Source organism: Kogia breviceps, chromosome 10, assembly GCF_026419965.1.
Source record: "Kogia breviceps isolate mKogBre1 chromosome 10, mKogBre1 haplotype 1, whole genome shotgun sequence".
NCBI classification, from domain to species: Eukaryota; Metazoa; Chordata; class Mammalia; order Artiodactyla; family Physeteridae; genus Kogia; species Kogia breviceps.
The window spans coordinates 87,734,122-87,757,745 of record NC_081319.1 but is presented as its reverse complement, the minus strand read 5'-3'; the positions used below and the strand labels follow the sequence as shown (position 1 = coordinate 87,757,745).

General features: G+C 40.8%; 1 protein-coding gene across 9 annotated transcripts in view; it reads right to left on the bottom strand.

Moving 5' to 3' along the window:
* Positions 1 to 439: 439 nt before the first annotated feature.
* LOC131764413 (cytidine monophosphate-N-acetylneuraminic acid hydroxylase) overlaps positions 440 to 23,624 on the bottom strand; it is a 285,608-nt gene continuing 262,423 nt past the window's right edge. For 6 of the 9 annotated variants that reach the window (XM_067006584.1, XM_067006585.1, XM_067006586.1 and 3 more), the window contains 6 exons: positions 18,042 to 18,182; positions 14,662 to 14,836; positions 12,993 to 13,109; positions 7,649 to 7,764; positions 4,449 to 4,545; positions 448 to 1,750 (listed from right to left, as the gene is read on the bottom strand). In XM_067006584.1, coding sequence (XP_066862685.1) covers positions 4,470 to 4,545; positions 7,649 to 7,764; positions 12,993 to 13,109; positions 14,662 to 14,836; positions 18,042 to 18,182 — 625 coding nt within the window. In that variant the 3' untranslated portion in view covers positions 448 to 1,750; positions 4,449 to 4,469. Of the gene's footprint in view, positions 1,751 to 4,448; positions 4,546 to 7,648; positions 7,765 to 12,992; positions 13,110 to 14,661; positions 14,837 to 18,041; positions 18,183 to 23,624 lie in introns of all 9 variants that reach the window. The other 3 variants (XM_067006589.1, XM_059077584.2, XM_067006582.1) reach the window with 3 other exon arrangements.

Sequence of the window (23,624 nt, the reverse complement as noted above, 5' to 3'; positions counted from 1 at the left end):
AACCAGTTCCTAATGCCAAGATTACCTCTGTCGGTTTCCTTTTTCTCCTGATTTGATAGCAGTGGAGATGGTGGAAAGTGGTTACACTCTGGGTATATTTTGAATGTAAAGGTGACGGATCTGCTGATGCAGTGGATGTTAGAGCAAGGTATAAAGAATGATTTCATAGTTTGGGGTTTAAGTCATGGAAATGAGATCTGGAATATGAGAGAGGGAACAAGGGCAGGTGATGTGGGGTAGAAAAAGAAAAGGGGGGTGATGTGGACACAGGTAGAAAAGAACCATTGAAGATGATTAAGGAGAGAAGTGAGGACATGTAGGGTCAATGGATTGAAGGTCTTGGTAATATCAAAGAATTGCTGGAGTCAGGGTATCAGACAGCAATAACTAGGAAGACAGCAAGAGAATAAAGATAGGCTTGGTGGTGAGAAAACAAATTCGTATTTTAAAATAATCTTTTATTTGCTCATCATATACATTTTAACACATATTCTGTTGATATACATTTATTTTTTGGTGATAATTAAATAATTTATAAAATATGTGCATAATGTAAATCACAAAATATATGCATAATGTGTGAAGTGAACCAGAGCCATCAAACTTCACTGGTGTTCATCTTTATGAGAAGTAGATAATCAAGAGATTTAAGGAGATAAATTCCATCATTAGATTCTTGTATCTTCAGAATTAAAGAGGTAGTATACATAATCAGAAAATCAATTTTGATGTTCAGATCAGTGAGGGGTTTGTGTTACTGGAAACAAAAATATGTAAAATAGAAATGTAGTTAACAATCACATATTCCTAGGGATAATGTGATAATCATGGGAATATCATCAAAAACTACAGACATTAGCAGAAATAAATTAGTTGCCTATTTTAACCATTGCAACAGCATTTTCAAATGTTCAGAAGAGGATTTCCTAATTTTTTTCAAGATATGGGTCTTTATTGTTGATTATTCTATCGATTTTGAAAATTATTGTCTATAAAACTCATTTTATCACTAGCTAGTGTTCATATTTTTAGATAAAGATACCGCCATTTTTTAGAATTTATAATTTACATTAAATAACAGATTTTGTTACCAAGTTAAAATACTTTCAGTCCCAACGAAAGTATTACATTTTAGGGTAGCCTCCGCAGCCTTGTTTTGGTAAATAGATGATTTCAACAAAGCTTTCTGAAAAATTGAAAACAGCTCATGAACACTTCTTACTCAATTAGATTCATGGACTCTATTTGGGGAATCTATTAAGGAGCAAAATGTCTGTTTTTACATTCTCCTTTTTAAATTCCATCTTAATTTTTTCTCTTCCCTATTTTCTTCTTATAGCCTCTCATTTATCTATTTCTCTTCTTTCTTCTCTTCTTCTAGCTTAACTTCTGCTCCCCCACCCCTTTCCTTTTTCTTCACTGTCTTCTAGGAAACCTTTTCTCCGCCCATTCTGTTTCTTCTGTACTTGGATTTACATCTCCTGTTATCTTTCTTTTCCACAGAGAAGTTGTTCCTATTGCATTCATTGGTTCTTTTATAGAAAATTATGGATGGAATAAGTAAAATATTAATAATCTGGCTATGTAGTGATCCAACAAATATAAGATATGTGAACATTTCACAAATGCAACATGTAATTATCCACTGCTGATGTCAATAAGGCATGGTCTCTTTGGTATAAGCTTCTATGTTCAAGATGTAGCATCAGTAAATACTTGAATTTTTCATGTTGCTTGGTATCCCTGTGAACTAAAGATATTACTAATGAGCAACAGTATGAAACTCATTTTAATACTTTTTCTTTTTTTATTGCATTGGGGTGAATTTTTAGTTTTAGTCTTTAGTTCAGGTTATATAGTCTATGATGCTTTAAGGTAAAAGAGGATCTAAAGCTGGAATGTAAACTGGAATTGACTCTCCTCCCAACTTTTTACAGATTCACCAAATGACTGGTTATAGGTCACATGACTCTCCTATTTCATAAGGTTGTTATAGTCGACATTTATGGTTCTCTTACCATGTGCCACTCACTCTTCTAGAAGGGCCTTAAGAATATAACACAACCCTGTGAGGTAGGTGCTATTATTATATTCCCTTCACACATGAAAATCTGAGACACAGATTCCCCAAAGGTCACATAGTAGGTGACAGAACCAAGACTTTATCTCAAGAAGTCAGTTTCCAAGTCTGAAGTGTTGACCACCGTACTATTGCCTCCTTGATATTTGACCTTTTTTCAGATCTGCTCCATCTCCAAGACCTTGGACTTGGCATTCTCTCGTTCAGCTGCCTCCTTACCTTTAATGCCTCCTGCTTTTTTGCAACTACTGAAGACGCTCAGCATCCCCATTGAGCCTCTTGACTCTCTTTATTCTCCCAGGGCCACTCATGCCTCGTTCCTGCTTTCCCTTCCTTCTCTGTCTCACCAGGAGGACTTGCCATTGCTCTAATTCACCTTGTATTTTTCTACCTTTTAACTTCACCCACTCCTTCTGTCTGGAATATTCTATCATCGCTCCCTCCATTTCAGCTTATTAAAAATATTCCCCAACCTTCAAGGTGCTCTCCTAACGCCCCCTCCCTACCCCCCTGAAATACTACCTTTTCTGTAATGTTCTTCCTGGTCATTGCAAAAAGTCAGATGTCATTTCTCTCTCCTCAGTCTTCCCAACACTAAGTTGGTACAACAAATATAGTGCTTACTAAGTCTGCCTTATAATCTAGTTGTATATGAATTCCTTTCACATCCCTTCCAGCCTATGGTAACTTAGAAGATCTAGGCTAGAGTATGGAATAAAGAATGTTACAACTGAAAAGAGTATTCTATTTAGATCCTTAATTTTACTGGTAAGGACACCAAAGCTTAGTTTAAGATGTCAGTCACACTGACAGTTAAAGATGGAAATTCACTTGTTCCTTCCTTCCTTAAATGCATACTATGAATAATACTGTGTGTGCACAGAGCACTGTGTGGGGTACTACAGTTACACAGGCAAAAGTGTCTACTTTTAAGAAATTCAGAGTCTACTGACTGGAAGAGACAATAGATTATTACAATACAACGTGATGGGATAGCTGTTTGTGGAATAAATAAATGCATGAGTCAAGGAATTTACTATCTTTGTAGTAATATTATGTGACCTTTCCAATAACAAATGTATGGAAACAGGTTTTGTAGTTCAATTTATAAAATCACATCCCAAGCGGTAGGAAGGAATGTCAAGTCTGGTTTGTGTCAGACAAGCTGATCTCCATCAGTCTGAAAAAGAGAGGGGTCTATTGAAATGGAGAGGTGATGTTTTCCATCTCACTCTGTTTTTAGTTTTTCTCCTTTCAGTTTTGGTTGCTGCTTTTCTTTTTGGTGTTTATTTTTTTCTTCCAGTGCTTTTGTTTATTTTATTGAGATATAATGGACATACAGCACTATATAAGTTTAAGGTATACAGCATAATGATTTGACTTATCTATTTCATGACATGATTATCACGTTAAGGTTAATAAGCATCCATCATATATCGAGACACAATTAAAGAAGTAGAAAATATGTTTTCCTTGTGATGAGAATTCTTAGGACTTACTTTCTTAACCACTTTCATATATAACATAGAGCACTGTTAATTATATTTATCATGTTGTATATTAAATTCTGAGTGCTTAATTATCTTATAACTAGAAGTTTGTACCTTTTGGCCACCTTCATCCAATTCCTCCTCCCCCTACCCCCCCATCTCTGGCAATCACACATCTGATCTCTTTTTCTGAGTTTGTTTTTGAAGTATAATTGACCTGTAACACTGTGTTAGTTCCTGTCACACAATATAGTGATTCAATATTTCTATACATTTCAAAATGATCACCTCCATAGGTCTAGTTATGAAATGTCACCACACAAAGATATTACATTGTTATTGTCTATATTCCCCACATTGTACATTTCATACCTGTGACTGCATCTGGAAGTTTATTTTTAAACTGAAGTTGGTATCTCTTAATCTCCCTCACCCATTTCCTTCCTCCTCCACCCATCTCCCCTCTGTCAACCACCTTGTTCATTCTCTATAACTGTCTCTGGTCTGTTATGTGTGTTCATTTGTTTTGCTTTTTAGATTCCACATAGAAGTGAAATCACACAGTATTTGTCTTTGGTTGCTGCCTTCCTTCATATGTTCAGGATTTAGCTCTGAATACTCACTGACCACCTAGGATCATTTTTGTCTTGTTTATTAATTGGAATCCAAAGATTCCATGGACTTTGGGCTGGAGGCACTCACTACTCATTTTTAGCTACTTGTTTTTAAACTTGAATGTTCTTCCTGTAATGTTAGCTCCTCTCATTCCCCCGAAAGTCAGGTTTTCTGATAGGCATGATGCCTGCTTAATTCAGATGCCAAAGAGAGTGTGATGGGATGGATATAAAGGTGTCTCCCAGATCTACAGGATGCTTTACCTGGGAAATCTCAGGTCCTCTCTACCCACAGTACATCAGGAAGGACTTCCAGTTGGGTGGTGTTAGGGGGAGTTTTATTTGAAAATGGTTCCAAAACCTGTAAAAGAGATAAAGCAGAGAAATATGTTTTTGAAACTTCCATGCCTATTGTTTTGCCAAGATCTGTTGGGTACCTGGTACTCAGCTCTCCCTGAGGCAGCATTTTCCTGTACTGTTTTGGATGTTAATGTAGCTTAACATTTCCAATGTGTTGAATGCAGTCCCTTAAAACATGACAACTGTGTCTTATTTTTATTTTTCTGTTATGTGCCTTGCTTTGAGGAATTCTTATATGTAAAAATACAGATTTGTATTCTGTACACAAAAGGACCTGGTATTGGTGAAGGTGCAGATAAATGTGTTGTACGTTTTTTCTGGGGAGGTGAGCTGGCTTCCTAAGAATGATTTGGCAGCGTGCAGCAAGTCTACACACTGAGTGCATGTTGGATCCAGCAGCTCCACTCCTAGGAATTTATCCTAAGAAATCACTATGAAAGTGTGCAAGACACACCTATGTGTTTATTTCGCAAAACATCATTTCAAATAGTGAAAGTTAGAAACTTACAGGGTGGATCAAAGATTGTTCAGTAAACATGCAGGAACAAAAGTATATATAGTATTATCCCAGTTTTTAAAATTTTTGATTGATTTATTTTCAAATTTATTTATTTATGGCTGCATTGGGTCTTCATTGCTGCGCGCACGCTTTCTCTAGTTGTGGCGAGCGGGAGCTACTCTTCGTTGTAGTGTGCAGGCTTCTCATTGCGATGACTTCTCTTGTTGCAGAGCACAGGCTCTAGGTGTGCGGGCTTCAGTAGTTGCAGTTCGCGGGCTCAGTAGTTGTGGCTCATGGGCTCCAGATCACAGGCTCAGTAGTTGTGGTGCACAGGCTTAGTTGCTCCAGCGGCATATGGGATCTTCCTGGACCAGGGATCAAACCCGTGTTCCCCTGCATTGGCAGGCAGATTCCTAATCACTGCGCCACTGGGCAGTCCAGTATTATCCCATTTTTATTCAAAAAAGGTGCATGTGAAGACAGATTAACTAGATACCAAAATGCAAATTGCTCTCTCTGGATGGTGTGATCATTTGTGGTTTTAACTGTTGTTTTTTATTTTGTTTTTGTATTTAAATTTGTTTTTCAAATTTTCTGCAGTAGATATGTATTAGTTTTATGACCAGAAAAATATTTAATAAACTCATAAATCCCATTTTGAAAGCAACAAAGATAAATTGGGTGGTGACTGCCTTCCAAGATTCATTATGGGATTCTCTTACATTTATGACCTTTGCTATCAAAAAAACATAAGAAATAGGCTTCAGCACCAATATCCTAGAAGCTTCCAATATGGAATTATTTTTTTAAGAAAAGTAACATTCGAATCTCCCCCAAAGTTGTTACATTTCCTTTTTTTCCAGAACAAGAAGACATGTGTAAGTTTTGTTGAAAATGAACAAAACTTGTAATGTTCTACTGCTGTTAAAATGTTTGGGGTTGATCTGTGTGTCCCAACACTAGGGATACCAAAGATATATTAATGAGTAAAAAATGCAAGTTACAGATGTACTAGGATTACATTAAAAACAACAGCAACAATAACCTTCCCTCCCCAACTATCTGGGACGTTTTATTGAGAACAAATATATTTAGTTAAATGTTGATGTATTCAGAATTAGGCCTGGGATGACACACACTGTGCTGTGATCACGTGTTACCCTGGAGAGTGGATAGAGGGAAAGACAGGAAACAGACAAGGTTTTCTGGGAAGTGTGGGGTAGGGTTCTTTCCTTTTATTTTATATATGTCTACATCCTTTAAATATTTTAAAAATCATTTCAAAACATTCAAAAAGAAATAAATAAAAAAGAAAATTCAAGACATGCCTGTGCCTGGAAGCTCAAGGCAGAAGCTAGATAGTAGGCTTTGCTTATTTAAAATTAAATTCCTGGGCTTCCCTGATGCCGCAGTGGTTGAGAGTCCGCCTGCCGATGCAGGGGACACAGGTTCGTGCCCCGGCCCGGGAAGATCCCACATGCCGCAGAGCGGCTGGGCCCGTGAGCCATGGCCGCTGAGCCTGCGCGTCCGGAGCCTGTGCTCCGCAACAGGAGAGGCCACAGCAATGAGAGGCCCACGTACCGCAAAATAAATAAATAAATAAAATAAATTAATTAATTAATTAAATTAAATTCCTGAACTTTTCAGAGGGTCAGTGGTAATGATAAGAAAGTATTCTCCCTCTTGCTGATTATTTTGCAAATATGAAAATGGCAAATGGGCCCTTCTGACACTTCAACTCAAATATTCCAACTATAGTCTTAAAGACATGCATTTGGGTTTTGTTTTTGTTTTTGGCTGCATTGGGTCTTCGTTGCTGCACATGGACTTTCTCTAGTTGTGGCGAGCGGGGACTACTCTTTGTTGTGGTGTGCGGGTTTCTCACTGCGGTGGCTTCTCTTGCTGCGGAGCAGAGGCTCTAGGCGCACAGGCTTCAGTAGTTGCAGCACGCGGGCTCAGGAGTTGTGGCTCAGGGGCTCTAGAGTGCAGGCTCAGTAGTTGTGGCGTACGGGTTTAGTTGCTCCACAGCACATGGGATCTTCCCGGACCAGGGATCAAACCCATGTTCCCCTGCATTGGCAGGCGGATTCTTAACCACTGTGCCACCAGGGAAGTCCACGTGTACAGTTTTGCCATAAGAAACTTACATGGTTTTGAAGTGTAAGCCGGTAGAGACTCGGAGGGCCATTCCCCTTAACCAGCTAGTTCACCAAATTCATGCTCAGAGTTGGGCACAGGCAAAAATTTGTCATGGGAAATAATTGTCTTCGATGATCACATCTTTGCCCCATAAAACCCCCTCCTCATTCTTGTCTTGGCCAAACACACCCTGTCCCTCTCATAACATCCTTCCCTTTCCTATACCATAAACCACTTTCAGAAAAGACTGAAACACATTTGCAAGACTATAGAAACAATGACTCTTTAAAATGTTATTTTCCTAACCAGATTTGCTTTTTAACACATTAACGAAGAAATAAAGCTCTAATGGCAGAATCTCACACACCCATCAAAATCTGGGGGCACAGTCGGTCACCGACTCTGCTTATATGTCCACAGCATCCTCTGCAGTGGCCTAGAGCACGACAGGCATTTTCAGACTTACAGATGATGGTATATGTCAGGATCCCGCTGCAGCCGGGTTTGGAATCCTATATACAAGTCATCCCAGAGCAGACCATTCTTCACCACGTGTCTGATGACATCAACCCGGCTCCGAATCTGAAACAGATATGGAACAACTAGCAGGGGTGACCCAGCCAGCACTGAGCATCGGTACTGACCCCTGCGTCCCTGAAAGAAGCAGCTGCCTATAACGGCAGGGGTCTGAGGAGTCAAGGAGAAAAGCCTACTGAAGTAGATATCACAGGTGGAGAGGGAAAGAGAGGCTCCCGAGTTTAGTAGAAATTGAGGGAAGGAAAACAGGAAATGGATCAGGAGCCAGGGTTTGGGGGTGGCGCAGAGTGGCTGAGAGCACAGAATCAGATTGCTGCGTTCAAATCCACGGTCGAGCTGTGCGATCCTGGCAAACATTCTGTGCCTCAGTTTCCTCATCTATAAAATGAAGATAACAGAACATGCCTCACAGCCTTGCTGTGAGGATTCACTGAGCCAGTGTATATAAAATACTGAAAACAAGGCCTGCCACAGAGCAAGATTATCTTAATTCGGTGGGCAAGGCCCTTACCTTTAAAGAATCCCAACTCCTGACACGGGATCTGTTGAATAGTCAAAGGTGCACAGGGTTAGGAGACAGGCAGAGATGGTTTTGAGTCTCAGCCCAGCACTTACTAATCATGTGACCTTAACCTTGCTAAGCCTCGGTCTCCTCTGTTACTGTTGTGAGAAAAAAAGAGATAATTCATTAAAAGAAAAAAAAAAAGAGCATGAGGTAGCATGAAGGGAAGTTACTAAGACTGGACATGGTTTTAACACTTCATAGGTACACATGTTCCAGTTTATCAAGAGCCTTTTTCAGTATCTGGCATCACATTTTTCTTTCCTGATAAATATCGTGCTAATGCCAGTAGAGGCAACTTTACCATAAATGACAGGCTATTAAATGACACGGAATGATCAGAAGATTGGCATTTAGGATTTCTCTTTCCTGCACCATTCCTACAAAACGATTAGATCCATTGTGAACTGAGATCGCAAACACAGGTCAGAAGATCTCCTGTTTTGCCAATAGAGACTTGGAAACGTGACTGCACAGTCTGTTAAGTTGAGGATTGCCCAGCTAAAGTGCAGTATCAAGATCTAGTTCCTGGGGCTTCCCTGGTGGCGCAGTGGTTGAGAATCCGCCTGCCGATGCAGGGGACATGGGTTCGTGCCCCGGTCCGGGAAGATCCCACATGCCGCGGAGCGGCTGGGCCCGTGAGCCATGGCTGCTGAGCCTGCGCGTCCGGAGCCTGTGCTTCGCAACGGGAGAGGCCACAACAGTGAGAAGCCCGCATATCACAAAAAAAAAAAAAAAATCTAGTTCCTCACAGTGGAGGGGAGATGACCTTTCTTGACCTTTCAAACTAGAGAGGAGCACGTGGAAGAATTGGGGAGGTTTTGAGACACGTTTAGATTGTAAACTGGGGAGGTCTTGGTGATTGATTAGATTTGTGGATGAGGGAAAAGGAAAAAGTCGAAGGTTACCCCCCTGTTTCTGGCTGGGCTCACTGTGGGGCGGGGGGAGTGTGGAGGAGGAATTGATATTGCCAACGATCAAGACAGAAAAGGAGAAAGAGCAGTTTTAAGAGAAAGATGATGTGTCACACTTTGAGCAGGCTGAAGATGAGGTACCAGGGGTTTGGATATCCAGGTGATGATATCTAGCAGGTGATTAACTCGAATGAATCTGAAGCTGGACAGAGTTGGCGGGAGCTGGGCAAAGTCTGGGCAGGACCTATGGATTTTTGGCGTCAGAGAAGCAGTGCTAGCAGATGTGTTTGGTGGGTTGAGTACAGAACCCTGGAGGAAAACAAGAGATTTCAGTGGTGGCTGGAGAAAGAGAGACCCTGAAAGAATGCAGAAGAACAGACAAGAAGTGAAGAAAACGAGGGCTAGTGTCACTGGAGCTGAGAAAGGGCTTCTAATTCAAAATGATGGACAGATCCCATACATAACCCGCCTCTGCCCTCTTCCAGACGCAAGTGAAGTGTTGACAAAGCTGGCGTACAGGTATGAACTGTCACAGTGAAGGAGAAATGAAGTGAGTCGTTGACAGCAGGAGATATTTCAATTAACTAATGTGAATCTGGAAAGCAGGAGGGTGAGTGGCATCTAAAGACCAGGGCAGAGGCTGCAGAATCCCAGAGAGCATGTGGAGGGACATTCAGATTCAGAAGAAGAGGTACGTACCATGGATGACAGCAGGGACACAGAGCACAAAAGTATGTACACAAGACAGTCAACCCCTTCCTTACGCCTATGCATGGCTCCAGGGCCGAATACATTCAGACAGTTGTCTGAATAAACGGAATCAATTTTGCAGGAAGAATGAGGGCAGCAGTGTATATGTGATGCCCCAGAGAAAGGACCTCCACATTTTGGTATTTAGAGGTCCCTCAGCCTAATAGCTGGCTCCTCACCTTCATAACTTAAACAGGTGACCCCCTGTCCAAATACAACCTAGGTCTTAGTTAACAGCTTACAGTCCCTTTATAAAAAATTGAATTAACTTTCCATATTTATAAATCTGGGTATTTTACATGAAAATCCAGATTTCCGAGTTTTCTGGAAAATTCGGAAGATCAGCTGGAGCTCAGTAGGGGCTCCTCCCTTCCCATGCTTTCCATTTGATACAGTCCCCACCCAGCTCCCCCTATTTACAAGATCAGCCTCGGGTCCGCCTGTGAGCATTTAAGTGTTTAACCCCTGCCTTCAAGTAAAGCCTGCTGCTTGAAAAGGTCTTTATTTTTATTTTTTATTTTTGGTAAATATAGATTAATCCCTAAATTCTTAAAAGTCACCTACAGTGGAAGAAAGGTCAGCCTGGGGTAAGCAACACTGCATGCAACTACAGTAGAAGCTGAAGGAGCAATGCCTTCAGGTAACCATGGAAAGTGATTGCCACCCAACATAATGGGGTTCAGCCAAGCTGTCGTGCACGATCAGACAGGAAAGTACTTGAAGTTTAGCTCCCATGTAACATTTCTTCAGCAGGTACTTAAGCAAAAAGTCCCACAGAGGAGGAAAGCAAAGAAGGTGAAGACATGGGTGGGGTCTGGAAGTGGGTAAGGGATGTCACAGGGGGACAGATTGGCAGCAGACCTAGAGAGGAGCCCATCCAGATTGGAGCAGGGGGATGGAGAGCTACAGGAGCCATGCATCTAGGAAAGATGGAGAGTTGGTGTGATAGAAAATATATTTATGAGTTTAAAAGGCAATGAATGGCCCCCGCCTTCAAAAAAAAGGCAATATGAGAAGGCTCCAGGTGGCAAGAAAAGGAGCTCTTCCAAGTATAGGCATATCCACTATATATGAACCTCAACATACAGAAATCTCACTAAAATCCTGGGAGACAAAAGCACTGAGAGTCAAAGTAGGGACCACCAGGTACACTGCAGCCATGATGGTTTATCCCATGGTGTATTAAATCTGCAAGAGAGCTGTTGCCTGCTTTATCCAACAGATGCATTATGAAAAGCTTGGAAACATGACTTTTTTTCAATGAAATATTTTTAATGAACTTGTGATTTTAAAAATTCCAAAGAAAAATCTCCCTTATGGCAAGAGATACCTTAATTTATAAGTTTTGTAAATTCAGAGTTAAGAAGCAAGACAGTGGCTAAATATACAGACTCTGGAGCTAGACCACTTGTGGTCAAAGGCCTGCACCACGCATTCACTAGCTGTATGAACTTGGGCAGGTTATGCAACCCCTTGGCATGGCATTTTCCTCATCCATAAATGGGGAGTACAGTAATATGGGCTCACGAGGTGGTCGTATTAAATGATCTAAGATTTATGAAGCTGTGTTATGTATATGTACGTGTTTGGTAAATAAAGCAATAAATTTTGCAGATTCATTTTGCTTAAAATGGGTGTTTTGTTTTTGTTTTTTTGCGGTACGCGGGCCTCTCACTGCTGTGGCCTCTCCCGTTGCGGAGCACAGGCTCTGGACATGCAGGCTCAGCGGCCATGGCCCACGGGCCCAGCCGCTCTGCGGCACGTGGGATCTTCCCAGACCAAGGCACGAACCCGTATCTCCTGCATCGGCAGGCTGACTCTCAACCACTGCACAACCAGGGAAGCCCAAAATGGGTGCTTTTCATGTAGGGTTTTCCTATATGTGAAAACCCAGTTTTTTAAAACCCATAAAGCAGTCAGTGGATTATTGGTTTTACTAAAGTTTCACCATAAGATTCTCTTCAACAGCAAGTACAAAACATAAAAATACAAGTCAAATTATTAAAAGTTTAAGAATACATCTATTTTATAAAGGTACATTTAAACCTCTATAATTAAGGCATCGCACATTTATATGGCATGCGTAATACACTTAAGGGCAGACTATACACCCTCCTAATTTATTTAGTGATTTTTGCATTTATATAGAATTTAAAATTATAATGTATGCTCACATATTTTATGTCATTTGACTATAATAAAAAAAACCTGATAAGGTGGGAAGGAGCTCCAATGGAAGAAAAAAAAAAAAAAACCACCAAGGCTCGGACAGGGACTCAAAGGCTCATAATCAATAATTCTCGGCCTTCCCTGGTGGCGCAGTGGTTAAGAGTCTGCCTGCCGATGCAGGGGTCACGGGTTCGTGCCCCGGTCCGGGAAGATCCCACAGGCTGCGGAGCGGCTGGGCCCGTGAGCCATGGCTGCTGAGCCTGCGCGTCCAGAGCCTGTGCTCCGCAACCGGAGAGGCCACAACGGTGAGAGGCCCGCGTACCGAAAAAAAAAAAAAAATCCTCATCAGTAGGGATGGGGTACCCATCCCAGTCTTGACGTTGTGTCCGAAGCCCCGGCTCTTAACACCATGCCTACCGTGGGTTAGGGATCTGTTAAGAATTGGAGGTCAACAAAATATGTGTTGGTTTATGCTGACTTCCCTTTCTTTAGAGAGCCACCCTTTGGGTTTGTTTGGGGAAGGAGACACCACTGGAGAGAAGGCAAGGAAGGCAGAGATCAGTGCTTGCAGGTCTGGTAACAGTGCAGGCGGGTCAGCTGTTTGGAAGGAAGCAGGTAGAAAAGCCAGCCTTTGCAAATAACTCAAAAAGAAACAAGTATGGAGTTCAGTTAATAATAATGTTTCAGTATTGGCATGTTAGTTGTGACAAATGTAGCACAGTAAAGTAAGATGTTAACAGTACTCTCTGTACTATCCTTGCAACTTTTCTGTAAATCTAAAGGTTATTCCAAACTAAAAAGTTTATTTAGGAAGGAAGGAAAGATGGAAGGAAGGAAAGAAGGAAGGAGGGAGCACTTCCACTGGTGTTCCTGCTTACTTCCTCATACGGATGTTCCCGGCTTGGTCTTTCTTTCGGAAAGGATAAATCTAGAAAGTCAACCAAATAGTCATATCCTCCAGGAAAAGGGCTGAAGTCCTCATCTGTCTCAATCATCTGTGCAAATGACAACATGGGAAAGGGAAGAAGCATATCAATCTGGTGGTCCTTAAAAAATTTTGGAATGTACAAGACCCAAATGCTCTTAAATGATGGCAGTGAAGTAGAGTTAATATAAAAAGAGTCTCTCCTCTCTGCTCCCTTCTCTTCCCCCCTCCTCTACCCCCTCCTTCAATCCCTCTCTCCCTCTCTCCTCTTTCCTGAACTGAATTCTAATCCTACTCTTCTACACTAGCAAAACTGCTTCATATCACTAGCTTCAGTCAAATTTACAGAGAAGGATATCATTATCTTAAGCACTATTAGTAATGAGATATCAAATACCACTGTATGTTGGCAGGCTAAAAAATAAATACAATGTGAAATTTTTCTCACCATCACATAGCAGCTAAACATAAAGAATGTCATTGAAAATTCCAAATGTTTTCTCTTTTTCATACTAATTGCTCAACTGAAAATACAATGTAGACCAATGTTTCCCAGGTCTTTGGGTTCAAAGACAATTTTCTAAAATATATTTGGTAGCTAATGTAGGCATCAACATTTCATTTTGCTAAGTGAGGACTTAAAAAAAATTCTTACATCTACTATCCTTTTATTTCATTAAAGGAAGACTGCTTTCATGCCTCAAAAATAGAAAGGACCTAATCTTGGAATAATGACAATTCATCCCAAGAAAAGAGAGTTGACATCTTTGCAACCACACTCACATGCATACTCATACTTGTTTCATTATTGACCGTCAAAAACTTTGTCACAGACTGGCTCTGACCCCCAGGGAGGTTTTTAGGACTCACTGATTTTAAGAATGCTAAGCGTTGCCTGGTACCCGGTATTAATGTTCAGGGGTTGAAAGGTAAACTTGGGAACAAAGGTAAACTTGGGTATGAATGCTGTCCATTTCCTGATGCTTTCCTTAAACTTTGCTCCCGATGCACAAATTCAGGCACTATATGTAAGTGGGATAAAATATACATATAAGTATTGCAGGGATTTCCAGCCCATTTCAGGCCTCCTCTTTCTCTTTCACCCCCTGCCTGTTGGGACTTATTTTGTTTTTGGATACCTCCTCAGTTTTGGTGACCAGCTTATATATAACGTGAACCACTTGGGCTTGTGAGCTCTGTGCGTACATGCTGGGGCTAATTTAAGTTCTAAGCTGACCTCACGGTTTGTGCAGTTCATTCCTTACCACAGCTGCAGGTAAGAATTACCTGCTTCTCTGCTGCTACAGGACACCACCTCTCCAGTGGAGCCCACTTGCCTGTTCCACAGTCTAAGTACCTGTTTCTGCTACAAACACAACACAACAAAACACCCACAAAACAAAAACTAACACATGGTGATGGGAGGAAAAAGTGCTCCCAGAGAGAAACTGAGCTGGACCTCAGAACGTTCCCTACATTTTCAACAAGGGATTGTTTTAGCACATTGTCCAATCTATTTCCTGTGAAGCAGATGGTAGGGCTTAATACATGTTTTTCTGAGGAACAAATTGGAATACTTCATAACACAAGACAGCAAAGACAAATAATACTTCATAGCATACCCTGACCACCAGGTTATAATCCTTAAATCCAGCCCAAGTGAAGTATTCTTTTATCCAGCATGAGTGACGAAATATTTCATCTCCTACAGCAGCATTCAAGATTCTCAAATATGGTCCAAAGTCCCAGGAATCCTTGTAAATTTTAGTCCCCTCTGGAGGCTCTATGATGCCCTTGCTTAAAGACACAAACGTGAGAGGACAAGGAAAGAAGAAAGCAACAAATAAGGAAGGCAGAAATTAGCACTTCAATTTCAACAGTCAACCAGACAAGCAGCTTTCAGACTGTTCAGATGATACCAAGGGGTCTCACAGAAGTGCCCTGGGGAACAGTGAGGGGTAGGACCCCACCCCAGCCTAAACCAGAACAGCTCCTGTTCACTGTTTAGTGTGATGGCTCTCCAAGTCAGAATACATTTAAAGATAAAAGTCCGTGTCGGGGAACCAAAAATTGGAAAACCACTGATGCGGACCCTTTCAGCTCAAATAACTAAATTATGGAAATGTTGAATATAAGTGGTCATACTGATTTTGTGGGAGTCTGCTCACTCCTGCCCTGCCCCCCACCTCCACTAGAATACATTTGATGAGAGCAGCAACCATGACTGGCACATAGAAGGGGCCCCATAAATATCTGCTGAACGTAGGAATGACTTTAGCCTATCTTTGAGATATACGCAGAATTTTGTGTCTCTAATATATGGTCCTCTCACTATACTAATCAAACCACAACTCTCAGATGGGCAATTCTGTATGTAAGCCCAGTCAGCAATATGGACGAGAGAGTTCTCTGACATTCCCAGAGCTGTCCAGCCAGTGTGAAGATGGATCATTGCATGGAACATGGAATATTGAATTCTGGCAATAGAATAGGATGTGATCTGGATAAGGGAAGGATGAGGAGGGAAACGGGCACCTGGCTACTAGTGATTTGGTAACTATGTCCCACTTACCAAAACAACACTTTTAGTCCATTATTTGCCCAAAGCTAGAGAGGCACTGGTTTCGGTAATAAATTACTTCTCAAAACCTAAAGTTTCTAACTTCTAAATGAATGTCAGATCTGCTTCTCCAACTCCTCCCCCCACCCCATCTCAGTTTACAGTCTCACTAATCTCTTCCTGGATAAAGCCTCAGTCTTCCAGCTGGCCTCCTTGACTCTAGTTCTTCCCCCTGAGGTCTCTTCCCCAGGACATGGTCTTCCAAAAATTAGAAGAGTTTTTCTAAAACACAATGCAGTAATATTCCTTCTTCGCTTTATAACTTTCTCAAGCTCTCCTTACTCACAGGCAGGTTCCTTGGGACTGTCTCACAAGTCCTTTCAGACCCTGGCCCGACAGGGCATTCCCGTCTCATCCTTTTCCTCCACCTTCACTTACCAACCCTACAGTCAGGTGGATGGTTGGACTCATAAGGGAAGGACCTCTTCACAGCTGTTTCCTTGTACCTAGCACGATGCCAGGTATACAGAAGGAGCTCAATAAATCATTTCCGAATGAATGGCATAGGTCTATTCACTTAAAGTATCTGCACTCACCAAACTCATGACACTATTTACACCTCCCTTCTCCAGCACGTGTCAGTCCCTCTGGCCGGAATCTCCATCTGCCTCTCTTAATTATAACCTCCTCCTGATCTCTAAGACATAGCTCAGATGCCTAAGACTTCAGATTGAGCTTTCCTTGACCACATTTCCTGTTCTCTCCTGGCCCCTCTTCCCCTCACAAGGCAGAGTTAAGCACTTAGTCTCCCTGTGTCCTTACACTCTGTCTTACTACTGAGAATCCAACAATATCGACTCTTCTTTTTACCCAGAATGCTTTGGTGTGGCACAATGATACAAATGCAGATTCCCAGGCTCTGCCTCAGATCTACTGAATCAGAATCTCAGGGGGTCGAGCCCAGGGAGCTGCATTTATCCAAGTGCTTCAGGTTATTCTGGTGTTCATTCAAGTCTGAGGATTATTACCATAGGATACATCTGGGGAACTGGAGAGAGATGATGGAGAATTCTGCCAGTGCCAAATGCCAGACTCTTGAATGTCCTGCTAAAACCTGAAATAATGAAAAACTTCTCTCACCCTTGATCTGGAGAATACAAACTGCTTTTATCCTAGAGGTACTGGGGAGATCCTAAGGAATTTTAAGCAGGGAAAGGAACAGGAGGAGTTTTGCATTTAGAAAAGGTTTCTTCGGCAACAATGCAGAGTGGAGGCTTTCCTCTCTTATGATCCCAGTAAGAATTATATTTTACTTGAGGACCCTGGGGGTCCACATACCAAGCGTACCTGTGAAACAAAGTCTCCTGAAATAATACTACTCCTTGTTATATGTACTCGGGCAATGTACTCAGGTCTATTCTATTTTATTCTATTTCATTTTTTTAAATGCTGGTCATGATCAATGCCATTGATTTTACAACCCACCAGTGGATTGTGGCCAGCCGATTGAAAAAGGCTGGCATGGAGGGTAGATCAGAGGAGAGCAGGGTGGAGGCACAGAGCCAAGTCAAGGGCCGCTGCATGAATCTAGGTGAAAAAAAAATCGCGAGAGGCCAAATTAAGGTCACGACGGAAGAGGCTGGAGACGAGTGGTGGATTTGTGAGAGATTTATGAAGAATTGACCAGATGTGGTAACTAGCTGGATATGGGAAGTTAGCAAAAGGGCATAATCAGCTGGCTGCGCCATTCACACCACCAACTTTGCAAAGGTAAGGCCAGGAGAGGGGTGTGCTTTTGGCAACTGTGTGCCCAGCTCTCCAACACGTTCAGTCCATTCCTAAATAAGGGTGAGGAACTAACAGTTCCGTTTGGCTCAAGACAAGTATATGTAAAAATATAGGTCTGTGACATCAATAGTAACTTTTCCTGAATTGCACTCCCAGTGCACTGTTACTTGTTCAAAGGTACTGTCTGCGAAATTGGCAGTTGGGTAATGTTTATACTGATATGAAAACTAATTCTCATGCTTACTGCTTTTTACTTCAGACAACTTATTTTTGAGCTGCATCAATTGTCCTTCATAGAAAAAACTTCCTCACTCTTTGTTTTCAAGTAAGGCTCTGAGATGAGGAAAACATTTGAGTAATTATTACATAGGATGAGAAAATTATTATATAGGACTGAGAAAAAACTCAGCCTTTTTTCCCCTAGATTTGAAAGATACTTATTTAATAGTTTATTTTCTTTAAACAGTAAGACTTCCATTTTAAAAAGTGATGTGTGGATCTTAATGCATGACAAGCTCAGGATGCTACTCAATAAAAACTTAATATTCCGACAAATAGGGACCTACCAAGAGACCACAGGTATGTCCTTTATTTTCTCATAAAATTGAAAAAATCCCTGAATCATTTTTTTCTCTATAAGTATTTAAGTCAAACCTGTTTGTTGGATCCTTTAGCATCCTACCCAGATCAAGAGTGGCTCCAGGTCGTGGGGTCCATGTTAACACATCAGAATTTTTCTTGATAAGATTGTTGAGTTCATTTGGGTCATTTTTGATGTTTGTTTCCTTAATATACCTGAGAAATAAGAACATTCCCATGTAAGAAAGTTTATTCTCAGGTGAAATTTTGATTAGAACAATGACAGAATTTTTGTTTGTTTCCTCTGCATTCCTACTTCCCAATCCCCCTGCACTTATCCCAGGAAAAATAAAGACTATATTTGGGCTAATGTCCCTAATTAGGGAACAGCTATTATTTATACTTTGTTTTTTAGTATAATCACATAGTGATTGGAATTGAAGTTAGATGTAGCAGGACTACTATAAAGAGGTAGGAATAGCACAATCTTGTATTTAATTTTTTTTCCAGTTTTTAAAAATTGAAGTATAGCTATTTACAGTAGTGTGTTAGTTTCAGTTTATAGCACAGTGATTCATTTTCTTATATTTAATATTAATGACATATATAGATGATTAAATATTACTTGGCAGGTATATACTAAACACTCAACATGAACTAATTGATTTTATCTTCACAACCCACTGAGATACCTGCCATTATTACTCTTTTATAGAGAAAGAGACTAAGCATCAGAGGGGTCAGGTGACTTGCCCCAGGTCGGCAGTGTCCACCCAGCTCTCCACTGCAAAGCAGGGCTTATCCTTCCCAGGAGGCCACAAGGAGGAGCCTCTCCCCAACTTTGGGAGTAAAGTCTGATAAGTCTTTCCAACCCCTTCCATCATGTGAGGTTATATTTAAAAAGACAGGCGTCTATGAACCAGGAAGTGGGCCCTCACTAGATACCAAATCTGCCAGCGCCTTGATCTTAGACTTTCCAGTCTCCAGAAGTTTGAGAAATAAATTTCTGTTGTTTAGAAACCCCCTCCCCCAAAAAAGGCTTTCCATTCAAAACCATTGAAATCCACCTGTTACAAAAGAGCACAGACATCCTCAGTCATAGTCCATCCTGTGATCTAGTTTCTAATTGTGCTACTGATCAGTGCTGGGTATCTCCCCAATTTAATTCCAAGCCACAGTCTTTCTGGAAAAGCTGTAAATCATCGATTTTAATGTCATATGGGAAGGTAATTGTGGTGATGCTGGAGCAGACGTGGGTTACATAGACAGACATTTCTGTTAAAGGAAATTTTACTTTCTTGAGCTACAATTGGGTTACCTAGACGGGATAGATATTTTCAGTCAGATAGACAAACATAAAACATATGTAAGCATTTGTATTTCTATAGCACCAAGGTGACTTACATTATTTATGATCTTGCAGACATGAGTAAAGACATCTCTCCACCCAAAGATGTCTAATTTGTCCCTTCCTACGCATGTGAATGTCCTCCCCCTGGCGCAGTCCTCACTTGGAAGCAGTGTCACCTCTTTGTCTCATCATCTTACTACCTCTAGTCTCAAAATGGTTCACCAACTGATCTCCCTGCCTCCGAAGCGGGATGCTATCAGATTACTCTTCCTAAAACATAATGTGTGTCGTTCACAACAGTCTTTAACTTCTTGATGCTTCTTTGTCGGCCTCTCTAAAATAATAATAAAATTAATACCCAGAAGCTGCCCCCTGAGGGGTATTGTGCGTACAGAGGGTAACATCTGCCAACTACTAATACACAGAAGTGTGACTTCCAACTACTTTAAATGGCAGCATCACATGAAGTGGTCAAGTGTCCTTGAGTAAAAAAACCACCATATCCAGTTCATCTCCAAGTTCTTGCAATGCAACCTCCTTTATTTATTTCTAGAATATGAATTCTCAATCTCCACTGTCATTCATCAGTCCTTCCAAGATTATTGTAACGATTTTCAAACTGTACTCCAGGATCAACATTCCCGTCTCCCTTCCCACCATACAGACATACAACCTAACCTCTCCAGTGCACATCTGGTCATGTCTCTGTTCCTTGTTAGACTCCTTTACCAGGTTCCTCATTCTTAAGGATAAAATCCAAGCCACGTGGAGTGGTACACAGCGGTGTTCACTGTCTGGTTCCCATTGCCAATACACCCGCCTCAGTCCCCTACGCTGAACTGCAACCTCTCATACCAGCATCTTTCCATCTTTGCTGGTGGGTGTCTACTCATACTTCAAAACTTTGCTTCACAGTCTCATCCAGTAGTCATTTTCCGACTCCCATCTGTATCCCATTGCCTCCAGAACATACATGTACCAGAACATTTATCATTCTGTATTACTATTGTTTTTCTCTTCCAACTCTGAAGACAGGCATTTCATCTCTAGTTCTCCAGCACCTAGCACATGCTGCTCAACAAATGCATGAATGAATGAGGAACAGCACTGATCGAAATAAATTATATTTTAACTTAAGGCCAATCTTTCTGGAAATAGTTGGAAGATGAGAGACAGCTAAGTAATATCAACAAGAAGGTAATAAAGAAGGAAACATATCAGCAAAAGGACACATTAAGTGACTAGACACATATAGATATGTCATCAGAGGACAAAGAAGAACTTCAAAGTGAAAACAGTCAGGTTTTAATGATGAGTCACATGAAGCCCAGAGAAGTAAAAAAAAAATTGGTCCTAATACGTGGTAGTAGGAAAGACCCTAAATTCCATGTACACTATTTCCCCTACTGTACTCTGCTGCCTCAGTGGATGAGAAATTATGGCCAGTACTTACAGGATTTTGTCATAAAAACTTATCACAAGGACTGGTTTCTTTACTATCCAACAAATGTACAGGTAAGTGTACTCTCAGAGTAGAAAGACTTAACGCATTCCGTCTGCATGTGGGCAGACCCTGACCTTTGTTCACAAAATGCTCCAGGTACCGATTATAAAATGATCAGTAATGAAGTAGATGGTACTGCACATGAAAACACTATTAATCTTAGGGGCTGAGTCACTTCGTGATCAAATAGATGCTCTATACAATTGACAGAATCTTATAAAAGCAAAATTAAAACATCTAAAAGACTTTAACATTTAAAATAATAGGGCTTCCCTGGTGGCGCAGTGGTTGAGAGTCCGCCTGCCGATGCAGGGGACACGGGTTCGTGCCCCGGTCCGGGAAGATCCCAACATGCCGCGGAGCGGCTGGGCCCGTGAGCCATGGCCGCTGAGCCTGCGCGTCCGGAGCCTGTGCTCCACAACGGGAGAGGCCACAACAGTGAGAGGCCCGTGTACCACAAAAAGTAATAATAATAAAATAAAATAAAACTATGCTTCAAATACTACCAAATGGATTAATTGTATATTTTGGTTTTTTCAAGGGGTTGTGTAATATATAAGATGTGCATATATATTTGTTGTATCACAAATATGACCTAAATAAATATGTAGCTTTAATTAACATGACTGAGGTGTTAAGAATAACTGTTAGCTTTTTTGTTGTTGTTGTTTTGATTTTTAAGATTTACTTAGATCCAATTTTTGGACATTTTTTGGTGAACAGCTCTATGACTTTTAACACATGTATAGATTTGTGCTACTACCAAAATCAGGATACAGAGCACTTCTCTCTGCTCTATATTCTGTTCTCTCAAAACTTCCTCATGTTGGCCCTTTTTAGTCAAACCCTCCCTTCCCCTCAGCCTAACCTCTGGCAACCACTGACTTTTTTCTCCATCCCAATAGTTTTGCCTTTCTCAGAATGTCATATAAGTGGAATCACAATATATAATCTTTTGGGACTGACTTCTTTCACTTAGCACGATACCTCTGAGATTCAACCAGGTTGTATGTATACCAATAGTTATTTATATTCTATTGTGTTCCATGGTGTAGATATACCACGGTTTGTTTATCCATTCACCTGTTGAAGGACATTTGAGTTGATTTGGTAATTATGACTAGAACTACTATTAATATTTGTGTACACTTCTGTGTGAATAAAAGTTTAGTTTCTCTAGGGTAAATATACATGAATGGAATTTCTGGGTTGTATGATAAATGTATATTTAAAGCAACAGCCATACTGCTTTCCCGGTAGCTGTATCGTTTTGAATTCTCAACAGCAATGGCTGAGAGGTCCTATTGCTCTGTATCTTTGCCATAACTGGATAGTGTTAATCTTTCAAAATTTTATTAACTTTAATTCTTATTTCATTGTGGTTTTAATCTGCATTCTCCAATGACTAGTGGTATGGGCACGTCATTTCTTATGCTCATTTGCATCAATATATCTTCTTTGGTGGAGTATCTGTTCAAAATGTTTCGCCCATTTATTATTGAGTTCTTTGTTTCCTTACACTGATTTTTGAAAGTTCATTATATATTCTAGATACAAATTGTTAATCAGATATATGATTTGCAAACTTTTTCTCATGGTCTGTAGTTTTTCATTTCATCCTCTTAGCAGTGTCTTTCATAGAGCAAAAATTTTCATTTTGATAAAGCCCAATTTATTAAAATTTTCACTTATGGATTGTGCTTTTGGTGTCCTATCTAAGAATGCTTTGCTAAACCAAGGTCATGAAGATTTTCTCCTATATTTTCCTCTAAAAATTTCATAGTTTTACATTTACATTTCGATCTATGACCCATTTTGACTTACTTTTTGGTATACAGTGCAGGGTCTACTATATTGAGGTTCATTTTTTGCATATGCATGTCCAGTTAATTGCTCAACATTCAATAACATTTATTGAAAAGACCATCTTTTCTCCACTGAATTGTTTTTGTACCTTTGTCAAAAATCAAATGGCTATATTTGGGTGGCTCTGTTTTTGGACTCTATTCCATTAATCTATGTGTTTATCCCTTCATCAATATCATGCTGTCTTGATTACTGGAGCTTTATAGCAAGTCTTACAATTGGGTAGTGTGGTCCCTCCACAAGTTTCCCTCTAGTGTCATTCCCCCCCCCCCTTTTTTTTTTTTTTTTGCGGTACGCGGGCCTCTCACTGCTGTGGCCTCTCCCGTTGCGGAGCACAGGCTCCGGACAGGCAGGCTCAGCGGCCATGGCTCACGGGCCCAGCCGCTCCGCGGCATGTGGGATCCTCCTGGACCGGGGCACGAACCCGTGTCCCCTGCATCGGCAGGCGAACTCTCAACCACTGCACCACCAGGGAAGCCCTCATTTCCCTTTTATCTAAATAACTTTCTTTAGCATTTCTTTTAAAGTAGGTCTTCTTATAATGAATTGCCTTAGTTTTCCTTCATCTGGGAATGTTTTTATTTTACCCTCATTCCTGAAGGATATTTTCACTGGATATAGAGTCTATGTTGACCATTCTTTTCTTTAAGCAATTTAAAAATACTATCTTACTACCTTCTAGTCTGGTTTATGACTAGAAATCCAGTTACTTGAATTTTTCCATATGTACAATGCATTCTTTTCTCTGCTTGTATTTCTGTTTTTCCACAGATACAGACCATCTCTCTACCCAATACACCTGAGTCTGGGGTACAATTCCATTTTTTGACCTCTCAGGCAGAGAACCCTTTGTGGGTCCGATGCAAAAAGTTATTTCCTTCTCACATTTTAGGTAACAGATTAAGTCACTTCAAATGTCCATTATCTTGTCTGGTTC